At 35.2% G+C, this 26,567-nt stretch overlaps 1 protein-coding gene across 2 annotated transcripts in view; it reads right to left on the minus strand.

Annotated features, from left to right (window-relative positions):
* The window catches only part of LOC106873837 (bone morphogenetic protein receptor type-1B), a 119,498-nt gene extending 93,957 nt beyond the window's left edge, over positions 1-25,541 (minus strand). For both annotated transcript variants that reach the window (XR_016242577.1, XM_089355085.1), the window contains exon 1: positions 25,427-25,541. Coding sequence is in view for 1 of the 2 variants with exons in the window: in XM_089355085.1 (XP_089211211.1) it covers positions 25,427-25,511 (85 nt within the window). In the remaining variant the exon portion in view is untranslated. The remainder of the gene's footprint in view (positions 1-25,426) is intronic.
* Positions 25,542-26,567: the final 1,026 nt, after the last annotated feature.

Below are 26,567 nucleotides of genomic sequence, written 5' to 3' on the forward strand. Positions count from 1 at the left end.
AGATGTGTGTGTGTGTGTGTGTGTGTGTGTGTGTGTGTGCACATGCATGTGCATGCATGTGTTCATGTCTCCTTATCTGGACATCACATGATAATTGTAAAATAATTTCCACTCTCTTACAAGCAGTATCATTCATTTCCAATATTCTACAAGAACATATCTAGCTATGGGAGAATATTACCTTGCTTGGAAACAGATGAGGGTTGGCAAGAGGAAGACCATCCTGCCACAGAAAATTTGCCTCAATAAATTCTGTCCAACCCGTGCAAGTATAAAAATGTAGACATTAGAATTAAATGACGATGATGAATATATAAGCATGAATGTTCGTGTGTGTGTGCATATGTGTGCCTGTCCAGTAAAGCAGTTATATTCAGTTTATTTTGTGTTCATTGCTATTGAAAGACAAACTGCAAAAACTGACTTTTTTTTAAAGTATTGAATATTAATATTTTCAAAGTTCACAGCTGAAGGCAGTACTCATCATAGATGCTACAGTAATTATTTTAATTGCATAATCTTAATGGATACTGAAACAGACTGCCTCACACTGCACTGTCTGGCCAGTTCAACAGGAGGAGTTGAGTATGGAACAAACCATGAAGACAATAAGGTGCACATCAAGTTGAGTGGATCACAAGTTTATGAAACAACAATTTTTTTTTTCTTTTACTTGTTTCAGTCATTTGACAGATAGACAAATACATATGCATTTATATACATATATAGATAGATATTAATATAAAACAAGTCTTTATAGCTACATACTCTATTCTAACACCAACCAGGTTAATACCTATCTAATAGACAGGGACACAGAAAATAATTAATTTAATAAAACACATCTTGCATAAAGGCATGTGACATATTGAGAAAACTCTAAATTCAAGTTTTTCTAATTCTTGGTGTTCAGACAACTTGTCATCAGATTATTTAGCTATCAGAAGTAGAGATCTTTGAAAATGAAATATTTATGATACTAATATATATATATATTCTTTGCCTGTACATCTATTATCCATTCACAAAAGATATATATCAATCAAAAATACTAGTCACACTTCAAAGATGAGCAGTTAGTTTAGAGAAAACAGCCTCCAACAAACTACAAAAACACTGACACTAACAATTCTTGCAAATATTTGCAACTGCAGACAGCATGCTAAAAATAACTGCTAAATTCTTATGGCCATTGTCATACCATTTCCATTGTACATTTAAAAAGAACATTCCTACGATCTATTTAAATGTTCAATGAAAATCCATATCTCACAGTCCCAATAAGAACTGGAATTATCAACATTTCAAACATCATCATCTGATCATTATTTTTACATTTGCTATTTCCATGCTGGTATGGACTGGACAAGATTTATTAAAGCAGCAGCCTATAGCTGAATACCTTTCTTAACGCCAACCCTTAGTTGTTTTCAAGAGACTTTATTCCACATTTTTGCATGTCAAACCACTAAGCAGAACATATTGTTTATAAAGAATATAAACAACACTACTGCCCAAGCAGTGTCATTTGCAAAGGCTCAAGAAGACACACATACATACAGGTGCAGGTATGGCTGTGTGGTTTCGGGTTCAGTCCTACTGCAAGTCATCTTTGTGAAATGACTTCTACTATACATGTCTGATCATGGGGAAATATTCCCTTACTTGGAAACATGTAAGAGATGCATCCACACACAGAAAAACTGCCTCAATAAATTCAGTCCGATATATACAAACAGAAAAGTTGGCATTGATCTCACACACACACACACACACACACACACTTTATGAACTTCCATATAGTTTCTGTCAACCAACTTTCACTAATAAGGTATTGGTCAACTGAAGGCTAAATATCAAATGAAGGCATTTGCCAAAAATGCTACACGAGGATTGAACCCAAAATCATGGTGCAAAATGAACTTCCTAATGACACAGCATGCCTGCAAGTTGAACCCTTTAAACATTTTGATTACTCTGTGTAATGTAACGCTTATGCATTCATATTGTTTTGAATTGATCGTGTAGCTTTAAGATTTCAATGATGTGGTAGTTCATTTTACAGAATGACATTGTAGGAAAGGAGAGAGAAGTTGGATTTTGTCTGAACATAATACAGGGAGACTATTTGGGTTTAACATGGTCACTTTAAATGCTAAAGAGTTAATATAAAAGTCTGAAATGAGTTGTTAGTATAAAAATAATAATGTTTTAGATTATTAGCCATTATGTTAGGAATGAAAGGTAATTTTCATTTTTAAGACTTCAATGTTGAGAGTCCCAAACTTATATTTAAAAATATGGGAAGTAACAGTAAACAAGTTTGTGTGAAAATAAAACTATTTTTTCAATAGACTGTACAATAGCAATTCAGATAAAATAGAATTTCTATTATTATTATTATTATTATTATTATTATTATTATTATTACATAAACGCTTTCTCATGGGATTTGGGATAGTTTGAAAGAGAAACAGTCATGAATAAGTACAAAACTTAAAATTAAGCAATTTGAAACATAAACAAGTCAAACAGCTTTAACAATCTTTTGCTTACAACTCAAGATAAAAATTGATTTTTTTAATATGAAGGTTATATGAAATGTTATGCTTAGAAGTGTGTGTGTGTGTGTGTGCATGTGTGTGTGTGCGCACGTGTGTGTGTGTGTGTGTGTGTGTGTGTGTGTGAGCATATTATGCATATACATGGGTCACAGGTATGGCTGTTTCATTAAGAAGTCTCCTTTGCAATTATGTAGTTTCAGGTTCAATTTTACTGTGCACCACTGAGACTTGTAATTTTATAAACAGAGCCTCTATTGAACTTGTGTGATATAAGTGTGTGTGGGTGCATGTGTGTCAGTGAGATGTGACAAAATCAGTGCATCAAACCAGAATAGCTTGTGGTACTTGATTCCAATCCACTTATGAACCCTTTTACATCCGAGTCAACTTTGCCAGCAGACCTTACAAAGTTTCTAAAATAAACACCATAAAAGTATTGGAACTGATAACTTAAGTCAACAACTTAAATTTATAGACCATGAATTAAATATTTGATGGTTAATGAAAGATGTGTTTGCTTACATTTAAACAAAGCATTGACTAGACCTAAAATAAAAGTAGATGAAAAAGGACAAAATTTTGATTGCCTGAGACAGTTCAACCCATGTTTCTAATAGCAATGTAATTACTATTATGCCACACATACAACATGCCCTTATGTGTCAGAATGATACCTTTATGTATGCACACTACACATTGTGGGATCCTACCAAACCCAAGACCTGCAACATTTCCAAAACCATTGACAATGAGTATTGATTCCCACTCAATTACATCATACAATTCTTTTGTTATTATCAAATACAGTGAGTGGTAACACCATATAAGGATATGTGTATATGTTGTGTCGGTGCAGATGTAAATATTGGGTTTTAAAATATTTTGCATAGAAAAAGGTCAAAAGCTGCCCAACAGAACACAGCTACGTTTGTTTGACATTTTCTATCCGACACATTCTTCAGCCAAATATTTATGTGCTATTATCATAGCTTTATCTACTTTCAGTTAACTGAAAAACAAAAAAAAAAAGATTAATTACTTCGCATTCTCTCAAGGTTTCTAAAGTCTCATGAGATTTTTTATATATATATATATACACACACACATGTAAATATATGATTCCTATATATATATATATATATATATATATATATATATATATATATATATATATATATATATATATATATCATCATCATCATCATCATCATCATCGTTTAACGTCCGCTTTCCATGCTAGCATGGGTTGGACGATTTGACAGAGGACTGGTGAAACCGGATGGCAACACCAGGCTCCAGTCTAATTTGGCAGAGCTTCCACAGCTGGATGCCCTTCCCAACGCCAACCACTCAGAGAGTGTAGTGGGTGCTTTTACGTGTCACCCGCACGAAAACAGCCACGCTCGAAATGGTGTCTTTTATGTGCCACCCGCACAAGCCAGTCCAGGGGCACTGGCAACGATCTCGCTCGAAAATCCTACGGGAGCCAGTCAGGCGGTACTGGCAACGGCCACGCTCAAAATGGTGCATCTCATGTGCCACCCGCACAAGAACCAGTCCAGGGGCACTGGCAACGATCTTACTTGGCTTGCCGGGTCTTCTCACGCACAGCACATTTCCAAAGGTCTCGGTCAGTAGTCATCGCTTCGGTGAGGCCCAATGTACGAAGGTCTTGCCTCACCACCTCAGCCCAGGTCTTCCTGGGCCTACCTCTTCCACGGGTTCCCTCAACTGTTAGGGTGTGGCACTTTTTCACGCAACTATCCTCATCCATTCTCACCACATGTCCATACCAGCGCAATCGTCTCTCTTGCACGCCACAACTGATGCTTCTAATGTTCAGCTTTTCTCTCAAGATACTTACACTCTGACGGGTATTCACATTGACATTACACATCCAACGGAGCATACTGGCTTCATTCCTTGCGAGCTTACGTATGTCCTCAGCAGTTACAGCCCATGTTTCACTGCCATGTAGCATGGCTGTTCGTACGCATGCGTCATACAGTCTGCCTTTTACTCTGAGTGAGAGTCCCTTTGTCGCCAGCAGGGGTAAGAGCTCTCTAAACTTTGCCCAGGCTATTCTTATTCTAGCAGCTACACTTTCAGCGCACCCACCCCCACTACTAACTTGGTCGCCCAGATAGCGGAAGCTATCGACTACCTCTAGTTTTTCACCCTGATATATATATATATATATGATTTACATATACATATATGATTTACTCTCTGAGTGGTTGGCGTTAGGAAGGGCATCCAGCTGTAGAAACTCTGCCAAATCAGACTGGAGCCTGGTGTTGCCATCCGGTTTCACCAGTCCTCAGTCAAATCGTCCAACCCATACTAGCATGGAAAGCGGACGTTAAACGATGATGATATATACATATAATTGACATATATATATGTATAGATATATACATATAATTGACATATATATATGTATATGTATATATATATATATATATATATATATATGATTAACGTATATATATATGATTTTCATATATATATGAGAGAGAGAAATCAAATCTAATACTTCTTGGATTAAACAACATCTGATTCAAATTTATTACCAGCTTACCATAAACCCCTCTTTTCCTTTAACCCTTACAGTACATGGATTAATATCATAACTATGTTTCACTGTTGCATTTACCAGGAATATGATGTTGAAGTTCAATGAAACAGGACTCTTACATACACAAAAATCCTCAGACTTCTAAGGACGAGAATATAAAATATATCAGTGAAAATGTAACTGATCTAATGAAGAACCCTTTGTATGGTCATTTAACCAGCAAGAAAAAACAGCCAAATCTTCTTCAATTCACACTCTATTATCTTAAAAAAAATGAAAGATTATATTAAATAATGCAGTCCAAGATATCACCCAAAAATATCAAGTGGTCGCAAGTGGAATGCTTTTGATCAAAGACCTGGAGTTACAAAACAACTAACTGAAACTCAGTATGTTCTACCACCCAACATGCAATGTGAAAGGGGAAGCAGACAAAGTCTAATAGGGTAGATTAAACAGCCTATTAGAAATACTATGAAAAATATAGGAGGAAGAAATTGGGACAAAATGAACAGGGAAGGCATGTAATAGGACAGATTATTAAAATGAGCTGGATAAAAATTGTTATCAGATATTAATGGTAGTTGGAAACAGATAAGGCCATGTGATTCTTGTAAAGGGTGAAGATAAATCCATATTTTAAGGGAGTTAATTTTGAGAAGAGATGAAGAGTAACAACAGATGGATAAAGTTTCCCCAGATACCAACTTCAAATAAAAGATCATGATGATGATGCTGAAGACAACGACAGTGTTGGAGTCAGAGGAGGTGAGGGAAGATAACAAAAAAAAATCTTATCTATTAAGATCTATTAGTTAGGTTTATGTGAGCTGATTAAGAGGAAACATATGGACATATGTGCTGAATGCACACAGTATCCAAATTGCCATACTAACAGAAGCAACCAACTCATAAGATTTTATATACTGGAAGTCAGTCTCTAACAAGACAAAGAACAACTATGATATACAGGATATGCAATATGAAGATCAGCAAGAAATAACATTTGAACAATTTAAGAAATTTGTATACCTGTCTAATGCTGCTAATATGAAACAAAAAAAAAACATTAAAATGTTAGCAATTACAGTACAAAAGACACATTTTAGCCATTTGTAAACACAAAAACTGTTAGCTTCACTAAATCATTTATTATTTGGTATCAAAATTTTCAGGACACTATCTGCAACCTGATCAATGACACAGTTGCAACCTGGCAAAAATTTTGACATCAACATCAAGAAGACACTTGCCTGAGGTGCCACACAGTGGGACTGAACCCAAAACCACATGATTGGGAAGCAAATTTCTTTATGTTACATCTGTACCAAATATTAATAAAGTGATTAAGTGAAGTTAACATTTTTTGTGTGTTTATGAGTGATTAATATGTCTTCTAAGTTATAAATTGCTTTAGTTTCAACACATGGTCCCAGATCAAATCACCTGCCCAGATAAGCACAATTCCAAAATTAAAATATTTAATAAATATGAAAAAATACAACTTTCTAACGGAACTTTTATTTCTATGATCTAAGTAACAAAGATAACTTTTGGCATCCAAAACAGAATTGTTTTAGCAGTGCTAGGGAAGATACATATAATAGATCAACATGATATGCAGAAGTAAAATCTGCCTCATCTGCTTGATAAGAGAGAAACCAAAATTAAGTTCAAATACGTAAGATGTCCATGAAAACTGGGTTCAATTCCAACAAATTTTGCTTCCTATACAAAGTGTCTTTCAAAGGAAGACAGATAACGCATACAGAACTCTGTATTAAAAACATCCTCTTCAATATCCTAGATCGATGCTATCACTGATATCACCCCAACTATACCCTTAAACAATGTCCACTTTATATGTAGGATTATCTTTTATCTTTTTCTTCCATGCTGGGGCACTGCCTTGAAGAATTTTAGTCAAACTTATTGACCCCTGTACTAGTTTTTTGTAAAGGCCTATTGGTGTCTTTTGCCAAACCACTATGTTCTTCTTCTTCTTAATCCTTTTTTCCCCTTGTGGAGCATAGGGCTTCAACAGTTATTTTCCAATTCTTGTGGTCATTGGTGTGTTTCTTGGCTGCTTCCCATGTCAGGTCAGTGGTCCTGAGCTCGTCCAAAATGCTCCACTTCCATGTCTGCTTCAGGCGTCCTCTCTTCCTCTTCCCCTGCGGGTTCCAGTCAAGTGCTTGTCGTGTCATATTTGAGGATTCTTTCCATCTCCATTTCCTTCATCTAATCTAAACATGTATGGGCTCCTGGTTGGCCCTTTCCCACAAGTCGGTGTTTGGCACTCTGTTGAACCACTTCAGATGGAGGATCTGCCGGAGACATTTGTTGATGAAGGTCTGGATCTTCTTGTAGTTGCTGCAGGTGGCTCTCCATGTATCTTTTTTTTTTTTCTAACTCAAAAAGCCACTATGTTATGGAGGCATAAATATATAACAACACCTGTCATCAAGTGGTAGTGGTGGAGGACAAGCATACTCAAAGGCACGCATGCATGCATACATACATATATATATTTGTTAAAGAGGAAACAAACGCTAAGGCAAGACAAACATCTCAAGTTATAAATGTTATTACTATTAGAAAAATTTAATGTCTTACAACTGTTTCTGAGATATCTCAAAATATGGGATATTCTGTCATCGGAGACACGTGGGGAAACTGTGAAGAGTATAGATTAAGGAAACGACGAAATAAAGGACTGGAGAAAAAAATAAATTAAAAAAATTTTTTAAAGCATAAAAGTTCACAGTTCAGCTTTCCAATAGTGTAGATGCTAGTCCATCAGTCTTTGGATACAATCCTATGTAAATCCAGGTATGATTATAACCTCCATTGTGTATGTATCCAGAGAGAAACGTCATCATATTGATGGTTCGTAAGAGAATGATAGCGGAAGTAGCTATTGAGAAAAATAAATAGAAAGAGAGAAAGGTATTGGTGGGGAAGCTGGAGGCACAGAAAGAGGAGGAGGAATGCAACTGACAGGGTATTGGCAAGGATTGGTATGAAGGATAAAATAAGTAATATAAAAATATAATGTACAAAAATTAGCAAGAAGATAAATGAATAACTACACTCTTGGAGTGGTTGGCATTAGGAAGGGCATCCAACTGTAGAAACATTGCCAGATCAGATTGGAGCCTGGTGCAGCCACAACTTCCGGGTCATCAGGTCATAAGAGGGGGGGGGAGTATAAACGATAAGAAAGGTGGGTGAGAAAAACAAAGTTCTTTTATAGGGAATGGGTGAGAAAAATAAAGTTCTTTTATAGGGAATACATACGTGTGTGTGTGTGTGTGTGCGTGTCTGTGTATTTACGTACATATACGTATGCAGTGTCCAAAACAGACGACCTGATGACCCGGAAGTTGTTGCTCTTTCATTACTTTCACAAACAGCAGTAACTTTCTTCAGCTGAATACATGTCATTGATTGGTTAAAATTACCCAAATATGACAACTTTAACACAAAATAACTTCTAAAATACAAAATTTTGTCCAAAATGTTAAGAGTAAACAGTGTTCTACATCACACATTCAACCAGTATCCTTAGTTTCAAATTGTTTAGTTAAAAAAATTAATTAAAAAATCTGTGACTGAGATTGAACAGATCCCTCTTTTCTTCATTTATTTATTTCTCCAGTTTTTTGTTTTATCGTTTCCTTAATCTATACACTTCACATTTTCCCTACTTGTCTCCAATGATGGAATATCCCATACTTTGGGATATCCCAGAGACAGCTGTAAGACTTTAAATTTTTCTAATAATAATAATAATAATAATAATGTATACAACTTGAGATATAAACTACACTGTAACAGTGTAATAACACTACAAAAACTAAATCAATGATAAACCCGTAATAAATTTACATCTATTCTCAACGACTTCTATGACTGCCTTCAGAAATACAACTGCACACGCCACACTGTACCTCATACTGTCAGTACGCATGCACCTTTATAAGGTTTAGGACAGTTCACTTGCTGTCCCACAAGGGTATCAAGATTTCACCACAACATCTCTCCTTTTTAAGCTTGACTTTCCTTGGAAGTCAATATTTTTCTTTTATTTATTATATATTTATTACCACCTCTACCCCCACCTTTTTTTTTTTCACTTAATTCCCTGGGAAGAAATTGGAATATTTTTCGTTTTGGCTCTACTTGCAAAAGTTTTATTTGTTTTCTTTTCTTAACTGATGTACTCGTTGGTTCGACTATTCTTTGAGATACCAGAACATAAAAATGTCAAAGAAATTCCATTGTTTCTTCATGTCTTATTCTTTCTTCCATAAGTCATTTTTTTCAGTTGGTTTAAATGTCTTTTGTGTTCCCATGTATAACCTTTTACCATGTATGTTATTTTTCCTAAACATTCACTTAATATACCTTCTTCCAAACTTTCCTTTCCATTTCTGTATATTTTAAAAAATACCATGTCACCAATTTTGAAGTATTTTATCTTATTTTCGGTGTTTCTCTCCATTTTTTCTTTTCTTCCTGGTAGTAATTTGTCAAACACTGACCTGACTTTCCTGGTGAACATTAGTTCAGCTGGTGACACACCTGAATTGGTGTTGGGATTAGGTGTTATTCAGTAGACACTTAAGAATTGCGTCAATGCAATTTCAGCAAGTAGCTCATTCCTAGATTTTTTTAGCACCCTCTTAAATGTGTCTACAAAATGTTCCACTAGTCCATTTGATCTTGGATGGTATGGCGGAGTAGTAATATGCTCCATTGCATGCATTTTGCGAAAGTTTTTAAATTCCTTCGATGTAAACTGCGTTCTGTTATCAGACACTATACTGTCTGGGATGCAATATCGCGCAAAAAGTTTGTCCAGAAATTCTGTTGTTACTTTGGAGGTCGGCTTCCTACATTTACTGTTTCCGGCCATTTTGTGTAACTAACCACAACTATTAGATAATACCCTCCATTTAATGGTCCTGTAAAGTCTATGTGTAATCTGGAGCAAGTATGTCAGTCTTGGGCCAAGGATGAATTTTTATAGGTGGTGCTTTTGCTGCCAGGGCACAACCCCAGCAGGCTTTCACCAATTTTTAAATATCCTGATCCATATTTGGCCAGTAGATGTAGCTCCTCATTAGTGCTTTCATTCTCGCGATTCCTGGATGTCCCATGTGGAATTCTTTTAGCATACGATTTTGCAAAGCAACAGGTATTACAAACCTCTGACCATACATAAGTACGTCACCACATATCGAATACCATTTCGAAACTGTGTTATACTTGGCTACATGAGTTTTTGTATTTATTTCTGACTTCACTATTTTTTTCATTTTTATTATGAACACATCCTTCTCTGCTTTAATTTTTATTTCCTCTAAAGTGACAGGCAGTTCGCGTACTACATTGCAGAGTATATTTTTTTATTTCGATTTCAGCTTTTAATGCCACTATTACTATGTTTTCTAAACAGTTCATTGTATTTAGGTATTGATCTTGACAGTCCATCTGCATGTCCCAGTTTTTTCGATGGTAGAAATTCCATCTTAAGATCATAATTTAGCAGGATTGTCCCCCAGCGCTGCAATCAGTTGGCTGTGTGTGTGGGGATATCCTTTTTCAATCCATAAACTGACAACAATGGGCGGTGATTTGAATGCAGACTGAATTTCCTTCCATGTATGAATTTGTGAAATTTTTTCACCACAAAAATAATGGTTAATGCCTCTTTCTCAATTTGGCTGTGGTTTTTTTCAGCCACCAACAATGAACATGAAGCATGAGCAATGGATTTTGGGCAACCATTTTCATACTTGTGTAAAATTACCACTCCTATACCACTTTTGCTAGCATCTGATGCTACTACTATTTTTAAATTTGGATCAAGGCACAATAATGATAGTTCCGTTGTTAAAACTTTTAAAATTTCTTCGAACACTTTTTGGCACCTGTCCGACCAATACTATTTAACGTCTTTTTTCAATAGGTTGTTTAGGGATGCTCTTAGCTCATACATATTTGGTATATATGTTTGGTAATAGTTTGCGAGTCCCAAGATGCTTGTAACACTGTAATATTTTTCGGGGGCAGCATATTTTTTATTGCAATCAATCTTGAAGGATCTGGCCTGCAACCATTTTTATCAATAACTTGCCCTAGATACTTTATTTCTGGAATGGAAAATTCACATTTTACCTCACTAAGTTTAAATCCATACTCCTTTATTCTTTCAAAGACCTTTTTAACATGTTCCTCATGCTGGCCTCAAGACTCACTTATTATGATTATGTCTTCCAAGTAAGCTATAGTGAAGGTGTGTGGCTTAGTGGTTAGGGCATTTGGCTCATGATCATAAGGTCATGAGTTAAATTGTGTCCTTGAGCAAGACACTTTATTTCATGCTGCTCCAGACCACTCAGCTGGCAAAAATGAGTAGTACCTGTATTTCAAAGAGCCAGCCTTGTCACACTCTGTGTCATGCTGAATCTCCCTGAGAACTACGTTAAGGGTACTGCTGTATCTGGTGTGCTCAACCACTTGCACGTTAATTTCATGAGCAAGCTGTTCCATTGATCGTATCAGCTAGGACCCTCGTCTTCGTAACCAATGGAGTGCTCTTCAAGCTATAATGAAATCCATATCCGCAAGCATAGTGTTCATCACCTGTTGGAAAATAGTAAGTGCTAACTTTACCCCAAATGGAAGTCAATTGAGTTTATAGAAACCTTTATGGGTGTTTATTGTTCATAATTTCAAACATTCCTCAACTTGTAACTGTAAATACACCTCCGACAAGTCAAGCTTTGAAAAAAATTTTCTTCCATTGAGTTTCACAAAAATTTCCTCCAGACTTAGTAATGGGTAATTGTACATCATCAAACATTCGTTCAAGCCCATTGAAAAGTCAGCGCATACTCGCATTTTATTATTTTTTACATAAAAGTTGGTGATACCCATTCTGAATAATCACTTTTTCTATAACTCCAAGCTTTTCAAGTCCATCCAATTCCTCATTGACTTGATTCAATGCCATGAAAGGTAGAGCTCGCTTCAATCTAGATACTGGTACAGCATTTCTTTCACTTGAAATTTTACTTTTGTATTGGTGCACCTACCTAATTCTTCAGAAAAAAAACATCAGGTAAAATCTTTTTTAATTTCTTTTTTAGATCCTCCAATGACTTATTTGAACTGGCATAAGAACCATTTACATTATTACAAAAAATATTTATGGGGAGGTCCCATAAATTAAATAGTTCCATCCAGTCTGTGCCAAATAGGTTTGTTGTATTTTTTAATACAAAAACTTTGGCTTTCAAAGTTTTTCTACGAAATGTCACCTCATTTATCATTTAGCCCAAAAATCGCAACTGAAATACCTTGTGCAATTTTCAAGTTTTTTTTCAATGTAGGCTTTCCTATTTTTCCCCATGTATCATTGTTAATTATCGTGATACCACTACCTGTGTCCAACTGTAGTCTCGTATTCTCATTATTTCTTTTCTTTTTTGTGCCTCGCTTTGCTTGACCTTTTTTGTTTCACCCAACAATGTGAATCCTTATGTCCGATTTTTCCACATCCAGAACATTTTAGAATTTCAAATGGACAGCTTCTTTTAAAATGTATTTCTCCACACCCATAGCATAGTTTTGGTCTTGACTGTTGTTTTTCTTTTTTCTTATCTGTTACAGATTGACACATATGTATATTTGAATAATCTTCTTCAATTTTTTTCTGTGTCCTGTCATAAATTTATAATCCTTCGTCATTCTTCAGCCACTGCCTGTAGAGTTAGTTTCAAATCTTGTTCTAGTTTTGTCAATATCTGAGCCCGTATCTCTGCATCTTTGCTTGCAGTTAATCCTTGTGCAAAGATTAGATATTTGAACATATCCGGGGTTAATTTGTTCAGTTTAAATTTTTAACATTCTCTGTTTACAATTCCGGCATACATGACAAAATCTTCAGGTTCTCTTTTTTTTCAAATTCAAGCACTCCCAGGGAATATTAAACAGTGAACTTCTTTCTCTGAATATTCTAGATAACAGGTTGTTTCCTCGAAACAAATTTCAGATGATTTTCTCGGCAGGATGTAATTACATTACTTTTTATGATCTGCAGGTGATAATTTCCTTAAAAGAAGTCGTACCTTCTTTTCATCCATCCAGTTTCTACATTCCGAAGTATGCAGAAAACATAATCCCTTCTTCTAGATTATAAATAAATTCTTCAATTGAATTAGCAACTCTGTCTGCCGAAAAAGAACCTGACGTGTTTTTGAACTGCAACAATAATTCCAACAACTGTTGATTTTGTTGTTGCTGTTACTGTTGTTCTTATTGTTGCTGTTGTAGCTGTTGATGCAATTGTTGCTGCTGTTCTTGTTATAGTTGCCATTGCAACTATACCATGGAAGCTATTGGTCTTCCATGCTAAGAACGTCCACAGTGAGCTTCAAATTGCCACTATCCTTGACTTTGGATATAGGCTACACTGTAACAGTGTTATAACACTACAAAAACTAAATCAGTAAGAAACACATAAACTTAGGTCTCTCTCAATGACTTCTACAACTACCTTCACAAATGTGACTGCACACACGACACTGTACCTCACACTGTCAGTACGCATGCGCCTTTATAAGGTTTAGGACAGTTCACTTGCTATCCCACAGGGGTGTCAGGATTTCACAACACTTGCCTTAGCGTTTGTTGTCCTCTTTAACAAATATATATCCGCTATATCAGAAATCTACAATGGTCCCATAACTCCTGTCTCGTCTATGAGCTTGGAGCCCTGGTAATTTGTTACAGCACTTACCCAGTGTACCTAGTCATTTAGATCACCTGTGAACTAAACCCTCACATTTTGTATGTATGTATGTGTGTGTATATATATATATATATATATATATATATATATATATATATATATACACACACACACACACACACACACACACTAGCAAAGATACCCGGCATTGCTCGGGATTAAAAATAGCATAGTTTGTATATACAGTACAGTCAAGTTGAAACATGTGATACGGGAAAGTGCAGCATTGACAACAAAACATCTGTGGAGTAAATGATGGGCTAATTTGACTAAATGACATGCCATACATCTGTTTGGAGGATTCAGGCCCTAACCTAACATGAAATGGTGGGGGTGGGGAACACACCAAAAAGTTCTCAGTGGATACACTCTCCTTTGCAGCTGTCGGTGCTGCCGCTACCACGCTGAACAACCACCACACATAGGAACGCCATCTATGTGATAAATTAAGCCCATGGTCACGCTCAACAGCACCTCATGAAAAATCTACATGAAAGAAATGGTGTGAAGTGGGGGAGCAAGGCAACACTTGAAATCAATGATGGGCATGTACAGCTGAATTAAGTTGTCAGATGAGCATGTGTAAACGATTTGAAGTTGATGTTGTGGCCTGTGGAAGTTGTTTTGTTTGGCAGCATCCCATCTTTGCCTCATTGCTGTTTCTACGATGAAGGAGGGACAATGTCACTGTCTTCCCACATTGTGTTGGTACGTTGAAAAAGCAGCACTGAGCCTAAGCGGATTAATCACACTCACACCTGAGGTTGTTTGCACTGCATTCTCCCCTGTGTCATCACTTGGTTCACACCTGTTTGCCCAGAAACCATTCCCTCTCTTGATTCTATGCCAGAGGGGGCACGACATAGTACCAAACAGGACGCAGCATGTCACAAAGATGTGAAGACACCATGCGCTCTTATGTGTGAAAAGCTTGTTTTCATTATAGTCCTGATGAAGCCCGCAGTGTAGTGGGTAAAACATTGACATATAAAAACTTTTTGCTTTTGATTTAGATATTTTTTCTAGATATATTTCTCTCTGATTCAGCTATTTTATAATATAAGAGAGGTAGAGAAATTAACATAAGTACATTATCAAGAGTAATATCCTTTGAACCAACAAAGCAACCAAGCTATGCAATCATTCATACTGTTTACCCAGGAAAAGTGGTTTTCTGCCCCCAGGTGCCCCATTACTCATTATGTGAAAAAATTTTAAGACTCTAAAACCATCTCTAGAACATAAGTAATATATGTTCCCAGTTTGGAGAAAATCAGTTGTGAACTTCAGAAATTCTGCAGGTTTACACACACATACACACATCCTCACTTTTATATACATAGATACGACAGGTTTCATTCAGTTTCTATCTACCAAATCCACTCACAAGGCTTTGGTCAGCCCAAGGCTATAGTAGAAGACACTTGCTCAAGGTGCCATGCAGTGGAACTGGTCCTAGAACCATGTTGTTGGGAAGCAAACTTCTTATTTCTTTATTGCCCACAAGGAGCTGAACATAGAAGGGATAAACAAGGACAGACAAAGGGATTAAGTCGATTACATCGACCCCCAGTGCGCAACTGGTACTTATTTAATCGACCCCGACTTACCATACAGCCACTCCTGCACTTATGGTTATAAGAAATAAATTGATTAAAAGCATAGGTCATTTCATCTACCTATATTAATTTAGTGTAGACCTGTATTTACTTTTGAATCTTTTTCTGCATAAGTTTTGGAACACTACTCCGGAATGGCTCTGTTGTTTTTTCTGGGGTCATTAGGATTTCTAGGTCCATACTGATGCCTGCTGACCCTGTAATCATCTTTTTAATTCTTTTGTGTACATGTGTCCTCACTGTTTTTACCACCTGCCCCCTGTCCATATTATGCTTCAAAAGTGACAAGTGAGGAGCCAATATCACTCTCATTAACTAATTTTGCTGTAACATTTCCAGAAACTTGTACATGTAACCAAGGAAAATAGCAGATGCAGCTAAGAAGTAAACAACATATCAATTCCATACTAACTTACATATATATATATATATATATATATATATAAAATTAATAACTTTTTACATTGTACTTATCAGATATCAAAACATTTAAAACCTCCACCCCTTTCTTTTTCTCTCTTACTCAAGCACACACAAGGACTCAAATACTATTGATATTTTATTTTGTTGTACTGTTTTAAAGTAGTTTTTGTAGATACAGTCCCAAAAAGAAAACTTGTGCCCATAGTTCATTACAAGGCCTCCAGGAAAGGGAGGAAGGAAATTACCCTCAAACTAGAAACCAAGTTTGACTGCACATGTGGTGCCAGGTGATGGTGTTAAACTGGGCAACAGGTTAAATTACCACACAAGTAGGCTACAGTAGGATTTGTACTCAGAATGCTCACAGCCATAACAAATACAGGAAGAGATCCAGTTCAATGTTCTTAAAGTTCTATCAATCCACTACCATGGATTGGTAATTTTTTCATCGATCCTGAAGGGATAAAAGAGAAAGTTGATCTCAACAAGATTTGAATTCTGAACACAGAGTATGGGAACAAGTATCACAAAACATTCTTTCTAAAGCTCTGATGACTCTACCAATACGCCACCTATACAGTCCCTTGCCAAAATTTTTCTTCTCTTCATCTACCACTAAGTGTCATGGTACAATTAAAATACCTTAGTGGAATTATGTAACATTCCTCACAGGTTTGGCACAGCATAGAATTTGAACCAGCAGTGTCAGTGATACAATGATCTTACTGCTGTATCTTCTGTTATCTTTTCACCTTTTCTAGGCCTTTGAGAGTTAATCATCACAGCCAGAGACATACTGAATGAAAATTATAATCTCAAACATTTTAGTTGATGCAGATAAATTTTAAAATGTCTTTTCAGACTCAAGTAAATGTAAATGATGTATGTATAAATACATGTGTACATACACACATATACATTATATATATATATACAGGGTGCATAAGGTATTTGAGGATATACCTTGGTTGAGTCATTGCTGCATTTTTTGCTAACTCTGTATAATCTTTGTTTCAGAAAATAACAATAGCAGATCCTCAGCTTACTCAAGAAATGAAGAGGCATGCTGTTATTGTGGTTATAAAGGTTGAGCATAGTGATTTAGAAATATCTCGATTTTTAAAAGTTGGTAGACCTTTCAGCTACAAAGTTTGTAAGGAGCTACAGACTGAAGATGGAAACGTATCACCAGTATCAAAGCTTAAAAAGCATTCTAAACACTCTGAAATCATCAGAAAACCTGAATTTATCCAGCAAGTTCAACGGAGCATTGATTACAATCCCAGAAAGTCCATGAGGTCAATTGCAAAAGATCTCCATGTATCAGAAGAAACAGTCAGAAATGTTGTCCACGAAGGCATCAGATATAAGTCTTATATGATGAGGAATTTGTCAGAAAAAGCAAAAGAAAATCACTACATCAGATCTAAAAAGTTCTTAAACAAACTGAAACATCAAGCAGACGATTTGATCTGGTTTTTCTCAAACGAGAAAAACTTCGACCAAGATCAAAGAGTTAACAGAAGAAATGACAGATGGCTATGTGCAGACCCTTCTGATGTTCCAACTGTCATGGTTTTAGGGGTCGTCAGCAATGAAGGACGTGTGATGCTTCCTTACTTCTTTCCTCAAGGCCTTAGAGTTAACTCTGCCACCTACATTGAGGTCCTGGAAACAATTAAGCCCTGGATAGACAGTGTATGCAATGGAAGGCCATATGTTTCAGTAAGATTACATTATTACACATGGCTCTAGTAACACAGGAATGAATGGCTGAAAATTTTCATGATCACATAACCCCTAACATTTGGCCTCCTAATTCTTCAGATCTCAATCCATTGGACTATTACATGTTGAGCGTTGTTGAGAGAGAGGTCAATGAACACACCAATAACACCAAAGATTCTTTGAAAGCTGCCATAGTCAGAGTAATGTCCAAAATAAACCAGGACCACTTGATTTGAGCATGTAGATGATTTAGATCTCATATAGAAGCAGTTGTTGAAGCTGAAGGTAAATTTATTGAATAACATTATAGAAAAGAAGGTTTATTTTTATCCTCATAGCATTTTTTGAGAAATAAAGTTATCTGTTATTATATATGTTTTTTTATAAACATAAATCTGTCCTCAAATATCTTACACATACTGTGTATGTACATGTATGTGTGTGTGTGTGTGTGTGTGTGTGTGTGTGTGTGTGTGTGTGTCCAAAGACTCAATGAGATTTTATGGGCTACTGCTGTGCTTGGGTTTTATGGCATTTAGTATTAAATTAAAGAGATGGATAACAATACTACTTTACCTCAGGCAACATTCTCAGATGCACAACTGAGAACAGTAACTATTTCTGGCAGCTAACCAAACTAAGGTGTGTAAAATTAAAGGTACAACCCAAATACATAATGTTTGACTTTGAACTGGTGGCTTAATCAATCAACTTGTTTTTACCTTCAGCCACAACTTGTAATAGTTTTTACAATCAACTACTAAATGAAACTCTTTCATGAATCCTCCATCTGGTCACTCAACTTGCTACAAATGACAGCCAAATATCTCTCTCTTAAATCAGACCCTGCCATTAAAAAAAAATGAGACACATTGAATCATATAAACCTTGATGCACAAATTCTGAAATGAAGATGGAAGGACCATGGCTGGAAAGACTATGATCAAAAGTTTACAGAATCAGAGCTGATCTGAGGCTAAACAACTTTCTTCTTAGCTAAAATCTTTTCCAACATAGATACAATGTCAGAAATAAGAGAGGGAGATGTTAGTTAATTAAATCGATTCCAGTATTTGATTGGTACTTTATTTTATCAGATCTGGAAAGATAAAAGGCAAAGCTGGCTACAGCAGAACGCGAACTCAGAGCGTAAAAGGCTGTCACTAAATACCACAAAAAAATATTTTCGTCCGACACTAGCAACTGTGCCATCAGCAACACTTGCTAATAATAACCATTGAAAACGGGAGTGGTGTCTTTTTACAAAAAGCAGAGTAATGGGCTTACTCTAAAGTATTCAAATTTTAAACATCCTAATGATAATGCCTCTAAAAATCCACAAGAAAAGAATAAAAAACGTCTAAAACTTTATATCATAATAAACTGTATAACTATAAAATTTGTAAAATTGAAGACTGATCGATTTTTTCAGTTTAGGTCCTCATTTACAGATGGGTTTTTTTTATGCACATGCAATTTGCTCCTTCCTAATACAAAATACATCCATCATTTTTGCTTTAAATACACAACAAAAAAAGCTATAATCTGGTTTGAGCACATTAACTGCACCTTCAAAATACTTTGTTATTTAAACAAAGTCATGAGACATTTTATTCTAATTTTGGAGAAACTAAAGGAGGTATGTATGCGCGCGCGCGTGTGTGTGTGTGTGTGTATATATATATATATATATATATATATATATATATATATATATATATATATATATATATATATATATAAGAAAGAAGAAGGAAACAAAGGACCACTGATGAGGTCACAGAAGTGTGACGAAAGAACTCTGGCCGAAATAAGATTAAGATTAAGATTAATGTAATATAAAGCTGAAAAAAAAAGAAAAAAAAAAGAAAAGAAAATTAACACCAAATATACAGTGCGTGTGTTTTTATTGGCTAAACTGGCAACATGACCATCCCCAAGTACAACAATATATATATATATATATATATATATATATATACAAACACACACACACACACACACACACCTACCTTTAGTTTCTCTAATAAAAAGAGTATCTTGTAAATTGTACGTGTGTGTGTACTTTACAAGATACTTTCTTCGCTATTAGTTTAGCGCAACAGGTTCAGAAAATAAGTCCCAAGGAATATCTGCATTGCATATGAGGATTCGAGGGTCTTTAGAGATCTCATTAGATTTCACATTGTGAAGAGTTTAATAGAACATCATAAGAAACCTGGTTAAACCTGACCCAGTTACAACACAACCACACTGGCAAGAGCTTTCAAAGCACATTTCACAAATCTTGTTAGCTCAGTTGATTAGGTCTAGAATTCTAGAACAGAAACAGTGAATTTTGCCTCTAATGCAACGTAAATTTATAACTGCTTAAACGAAGGTGGAGATTTGACCCAACTCAAAGACTGAATGTAGTTAGTAATATTATGGACGCAAACATTTAATAATCAGTAAAAGGTAACGTGTCAAACCTTACACATGGATGTATGTGTATATATAACAACATGTAACGAATATTTTAAATAACTGAATAGAGGAATCCAAGTTCAACAGAAATATAAATTAGTTTCCTTATTTTTCAAGCAATGATATATCATTGCTTGAAAAATAATGTGATACTTGAGAAGTAAAAAAATTAACCGCACTTGTTTTGTTTCGTTTTTCTTTTTGTCAATGTATTTATTTTAGTTTTTTTACTTCCTCCAAAAAAATATGTAAAACTAGTCCATTCTTGTCAACTTTTTACATAGATTTTTGACACGCACTAAGATGTTTGTACTTCAAAAAAAAAAAGAAAAAAAGAAAAGGTGGGGAGGAAACTTCGTAGTCCCAGATAGTTAAGCAGAATAACTTTTAATACACATACTGGAATAGTATAATAACTGGGAGAAAACTTCAATATTCTTGGCCAGTTTCTCATGTTTAAGTCGTTAGTCAAGTCCCTGTGGTTTATGGCCGGTCGAATAGGCGGCCAGCAGGTGGCAAGTTTATATTCAATTAACGTCATTGTTGGGACCTATGTTGGCCGCCAACTGTTTTGATAACAAACTACTCAGAAAATATTTCCCACTTACATCTGGGTGGTGGGTGCGCTAATTCCGTGAAATGAAACATGAATAAATTATGAATTTATTGGGTGAGCTATGTCGGATATAAAGGGGGGTGTCCCGTCTGTATCTAGAGATGCCGCAAGATTTCACAGATTTACATCAATAACAGTCGAAACAACAATTAACAACAGCCATAGAACTGAAGTGCCATCATTAAAAAGAGAAGTTTGAAAATTCATTTTTCTGAAATATAACCGACATACAAACGGGAGCCAACGACGGAGCCTCTACCTGCTAGAAATGGCAGCTAAATCTCACTTCCTACAGTCATGGAAAAGGAAAAGACACAAACGGCCATGGCAGGAATGTCTTTAATCTACTCGATCGTGATTGACCCGGAGTAAGGAGAATCTAAGAGTTCGAAAGAAATTAATTTAAAAGAAGAATATTCATACAAAAGTCGTGTTTTACAAGACAGGGGTAGCCTTTGACCCAATCTTGCATCGGTGGACGAGTGGGGACACTATATTTAGACAATGTATACCAAAGATCAAGTTAACTTTTCCAAGTCGGTCAATTCTCCTATAAACAGCAGTGTTTGCGGTTGCTGTTTTATTATTGACTCTATTTCATATCGGACGTGCTTCTGATGTGAATAATTTATTCCAACCAAGGACGGACATAACCAATTTAAAACTGGACCAAGGACAGACATAAGACATCCCAAAGGGGGTGCGGTCCACTGCATTTACCTCCGCCATAAAACTGACCAGTTTATTACTGATACTTTATCGATTCCCCGTTCCACTACGGTAGAATTTAAAATAAATTCAATTAGTATCCATCACAGAAAGAAAGAATAAAGCCTTAAAATTAGATATCATAAAGTATCGAAATTAAGTGTCTCCCATCCATGAGACTAGTGATAATTTGTAACAGGTACAAGAGCATACATTTGGGATAGGGTTATAATCGATTTACGATAACTTATATTCTACTGGTACTTAATATTCCATCGAACCGAGAGAGAAGAATAAAAGACAGAGGACACCTTGGCGAGATTCGAACTCAGAATGTAACTAAATTCTGCGAAGCCGACACTCCCATTTCTGCTATACATCGTCAAGATAATTTCTTTTATAGGCCATAAGGGGCCCAAGACATTAAGTACAGTATAAAAGGACGAAATACAACACATAAAAAGTATGGGCCTATATCGATCGAAAGGAATTAAGCAACAATAAAGATATAACAAGATATAAAAGAAATTAAAATTCCAACAAAAATTTTATCAGGAAAAAATTCCTTAACAGTGGTGGTGGGGGTTCGAACACAAGGACAGGGCCACATATTTGGAGGGTGTCGGTAGGGAGGATGAGAAATAAAATCAACCCAGGCAATATTTGGGATTTGAACTTGCATTACTACTACTACTAATAACAATGATGATGATAAAATCGTTGAGGTAGATAGAATAAGATGATGTGTGGTTCATGCTTTCCTTAAATGAAATGGTTCCAACGGGAACCGAAATTAAGTGACAGACTCAATTCCTCAAAAAATAACCCCAGCACTACATAACAAAAGACTCTTATATAATAATCAAGGTTTCGGATTTGTGGAATGATAACTGTAACGATTATGAATTCTTCGGGAATAATGATAGTTTATTATTATTGTTGCCACTACAGCCCTCCCCAATCAAATGAGCAGAAAACAATAAATATATTGCTTTCTTTAAAATAGAAGTTCCATATACCAGAGTTGTTGATGTTGACTTATTTTTATTATTATTGTTGTTCGGATATCAAACTCAAATCACTGAAGAAAAATCAAAAATGTTTCTGATGTTAAAACGAAAAATAGGTGAATTTGAAAAAAAAAAAGAACAAAAAAGTTGGTGGAATTCATAAGAAAAATAATTGGGAGTCCGAAGCTGCAAAAGTAAAGAAAGGATCCAGTGAGAGAATGCCGAGATTAGCAACTGAGCGATGAAATCCGAGAAGACAGAACCTATAGGATTAATTTCGATCAATAGCAAATGTGGGACTCTGATTTCTGTTGTAGTCTTTGTGCTTGCCACCATACCGAGATTCGGAATTCTTCAGTATTTGCCAACGGATTAGCCGAGAGAGCAATCCATATATGTAGTCTTAGAGGAACGAGAATAGACGGTACTACAAACCAGAAGGGTAAAAAAAAATATGCAGAAGTCGATAAATAAAAGTAAAAAAATTCGAAGTCATAGAGCAATCATATAAATATAAATGAATATAGTCTATATTTCTATGGAGAAGAATAAATTTAATGATTATAGGGAAGAAGCTAAGAAGATCTGCTTGCAAGTATCTATCCCAACCCAGGACAGATCAATTATCTGAAAACTAGTAATTCATTTTTTATCTTTTAAGTAATTTTCGTAAATAATTTTTTAAAATTATATTTCTTCCTTTTCTTTAATTAATGTATTAAAATAAATTAATTATAGTTTCGTTAAACATATCACAAAATAATCCCGTGAAGAAGATAATTGTAAACTAGCAAACTAATTAATGTTTCATTAAATGATTTCCACCCGCCACCTCTATTAAGTTAAACTGAGGGGAAATTTTAAGAAAACAGGCGAAAAGATAAAACGAAGAAAGCAATCGAAAAAAAACTATCATGTTTGCAAAGAGCCAGAAATGGAAGCACCGAAGCCATTTCTGGCAAGTCTTTGAAATAAGTTCGTCAACTTTAAAAGTAATTGTGGAGTAAACAGAAAAAGATGAAAAAGCAAAATCATTCTCCCGAATCAAGTCTCATCGTTCTGCATGGTTGATACACCCCTTGACACAAATTTTCTTTTTTTGTCTTCGTAGACACCAAGCAGTATTATTATAATAATTATATATATATATATATATATATGTATATATATATATATAAACATATATATATTTCGTTTTTGGATTTGGTTTGCAAGATTCTTCATGTGAGTTCGTGTGTTGAAGCATATTCTGTTGTCTGGGGAGAGTCATTCTCTTTTAGTGCCTTATAAAACACTCACCGGTAAAATTTCCACTTATTTCTTTTTTATTTTTCTAAAATTTTCGTTGTCTTGCAAACTTTTCAATGGTTTTGACTCAAAACTATTGAAAAGGTTGCAAGACAACGAAAATTTTAGAAAAAGAAAAAAGAAATAAGTGGAAATTTTACCGATGTGTTAAATTATAAGGCACTAAAAGAGAATGACTCTCCCCAGACACAACAGATATATATATATATATATATATATATATAATCATAAATATATAGGGATTGACAGTAACCTGCTTCTCCAACATACTGAGAATTCAGAAATAGCAGCCAAAGAACTACTGATTCCAAAACTACAAATTATTACTCTAAATTGATAGCGATATTGTTGATATATATATATATATATATATATATATATATATATATATATATGCGTGTGTGTGTGTAAACTATTTTCTAACTAGTGGGGTATAAAAATGTTCAACAGTGAAGTACTACCTGGTAGGCCAAATAACAGAATAATTAAATTTCATAGAAACATATAATCATTATTTAAATGCTTTTGCTCTCTTTCCCCTACTTCACGCTTAGTGGAAGAAAACAAAAATAACCTAAAACACTACAAATGACCAACTACTAGCGTATTTAGAAACCCTTCCTAACTCCCCTTTTTTTCTCTTTAAAAAAAACGGGGAGGGGGCTCTAAGGCAGTTGTATTTGCTGTTGACTTTCCATGAAGGAAGCCCTTTAAGAACTAGAAAGGAAACTAAAGATAGAAACAAAGGTACCAAAACAAACTGGAACCTCTAAATTCATTTGTTATTACAGCTTCAGAAGTTTCTAAATAAATACTACAACGTGCAACAACATAAAAATATTTCAACAAGCAGATTTACCTACGACTGTAAAAGCAAGAAGCATGTTTATTTCCATGCAATACACAAATAGAGAAACGTGTGCATGGTATTGAGTGTTTACTACATTAAAGAAATGCTGTGTTTATTATTATTGTGATATGAACACGAATTGAGTTAGTCAAGTTGAATTATGTAGGCTGATTTAGTGTGTTTTTAACTACACAGCTAAAAACTTAAGATCCATGATAAGTTTGAATCAAATCGTCACATAATACAATGAGTAAACTGAAAGGTTTAATGATTATATAAATATATATATAGACAGGCGCACCTATGTACAAACATGTGTGTGTGTGTACACACACACAACACTGGATTTATGCATTTGTTTAACTTCCCAGTAAATTTGCTATAACAAGTACGGGGCAGATGTGTTTTCTGTGTAAACAGAACATAAGCAAATCGCATATAAACAAGGTAAATAACTGATAGCCAATTAAGTGTTTAAAGATGGATAAATCACTGCAAACTAATAATGGGAGTCTAATAAGGCTTGCATACGAGCAGACTCATGACTAGTGTTTCTTTCGATGGCACAAGCATAAGGTGGGGGATGAACAACGTACAACAAAACACATACGGACGGTGCGAGCTGCACGCACCTCCGTACTTATCAAGAGGTAGATGAACGCTTCCTTTTACTATGTTTCGATTAGCAGACCAAAAGTTGCTAATATAACTAATTATATAATGCAATCCACTTACCTACTTGTTGTAGATTCAACAATATCAAAAGATACCTCCATATAATATCTAAGGTACTTGTCCGATTACTCCGAACCGCCGCCATCTTTCCCTCACGTACATGACCGCTTGTGACGTCAGAGGTGATATATAGCCTCTAACCCAGCAGCAATGCAAGTTGGTTAGTGATACACCGTAACCATCTTTAAATGTCTCACTATACACACATTGCCCCGCACAATTATTGTCTTACTAAATCGAAATTAATTAAGCACTATATTAAAAATAAGAATGAAAGAACTACTTCCTTGTTTGTCTTCCTCATTCGATCACACATATGCATACATATGTCGAGATGAAGGTAATATACTTGTAGGTAAAGGGTATTCTCTCCCAATTTATAAAATACTGTACCAAACTTTATACTCCAAATCTAAATACACCTCATTTTAGCGTATCTACTTGTTATACATGGGTATTTCTTCAAACGTGTTTCTATATGCATTCTTTATTCATACGAGATATTGGTAATATCCCGCAAACTTGCCGTTATCCTAACAAGATATTAATTATTTAGATAGTCTCATCTTTGTTCTAAATTTAAAGATTATTTTTGAATTTTTAAATGTTATTTTCTTCCTAACTTTATTTTTTCTTATATATATATATATATATATATATATATATATATATATATATATATATAATATCGTTTAACGTCCACTTTCTCATGCTTGTACAGGTCAGGAAAAATTTGCTGACGCAGATCTTTCTGTGATTGGATGCCCCTCCTGTCACCAACCGTAACCTGTTTCCAAGCAAAGTAATATTCCCTCAAGGCCGGAAATATTTTCATGGACACCGCCTGTATGATGACGGTGACACTCGTTTACATCTATTGCAAAACGTCATGGCAAGGAGACACAAACACACATATACATAAATGCATGCATGTTTGTTGGTATGTAAGTATGTAAGATGAATGTATCACAGTTTGAGAAGAGTCCCACCATGTCATTGCATGTTATGAGAAGCAACTAAAAGGGTTGGCAACAGAAGAGCACCTAACTATAACCCACTGCTTCAGAAAAAATCTGTCCAACTAAAGATGCATGAAGAAGTAAGCATAAAATGCTAACACTGATCACACACACACACACAT

This window comes from Octopus bimaculoides, chromosome 7 (assembly GCF_046866305.1).
Source record: "Octopus bimaculoides isolate indiv1 chromosome 7, ASM4686630v1, whole genome shotgun sequence".
NCBI classification, from domain to species: Eukaryota; Metazoa; Mollusca; class Cephalopoda; order Octopoda; family Octopodidae; genus Octopus; species Octopus bimaculoides.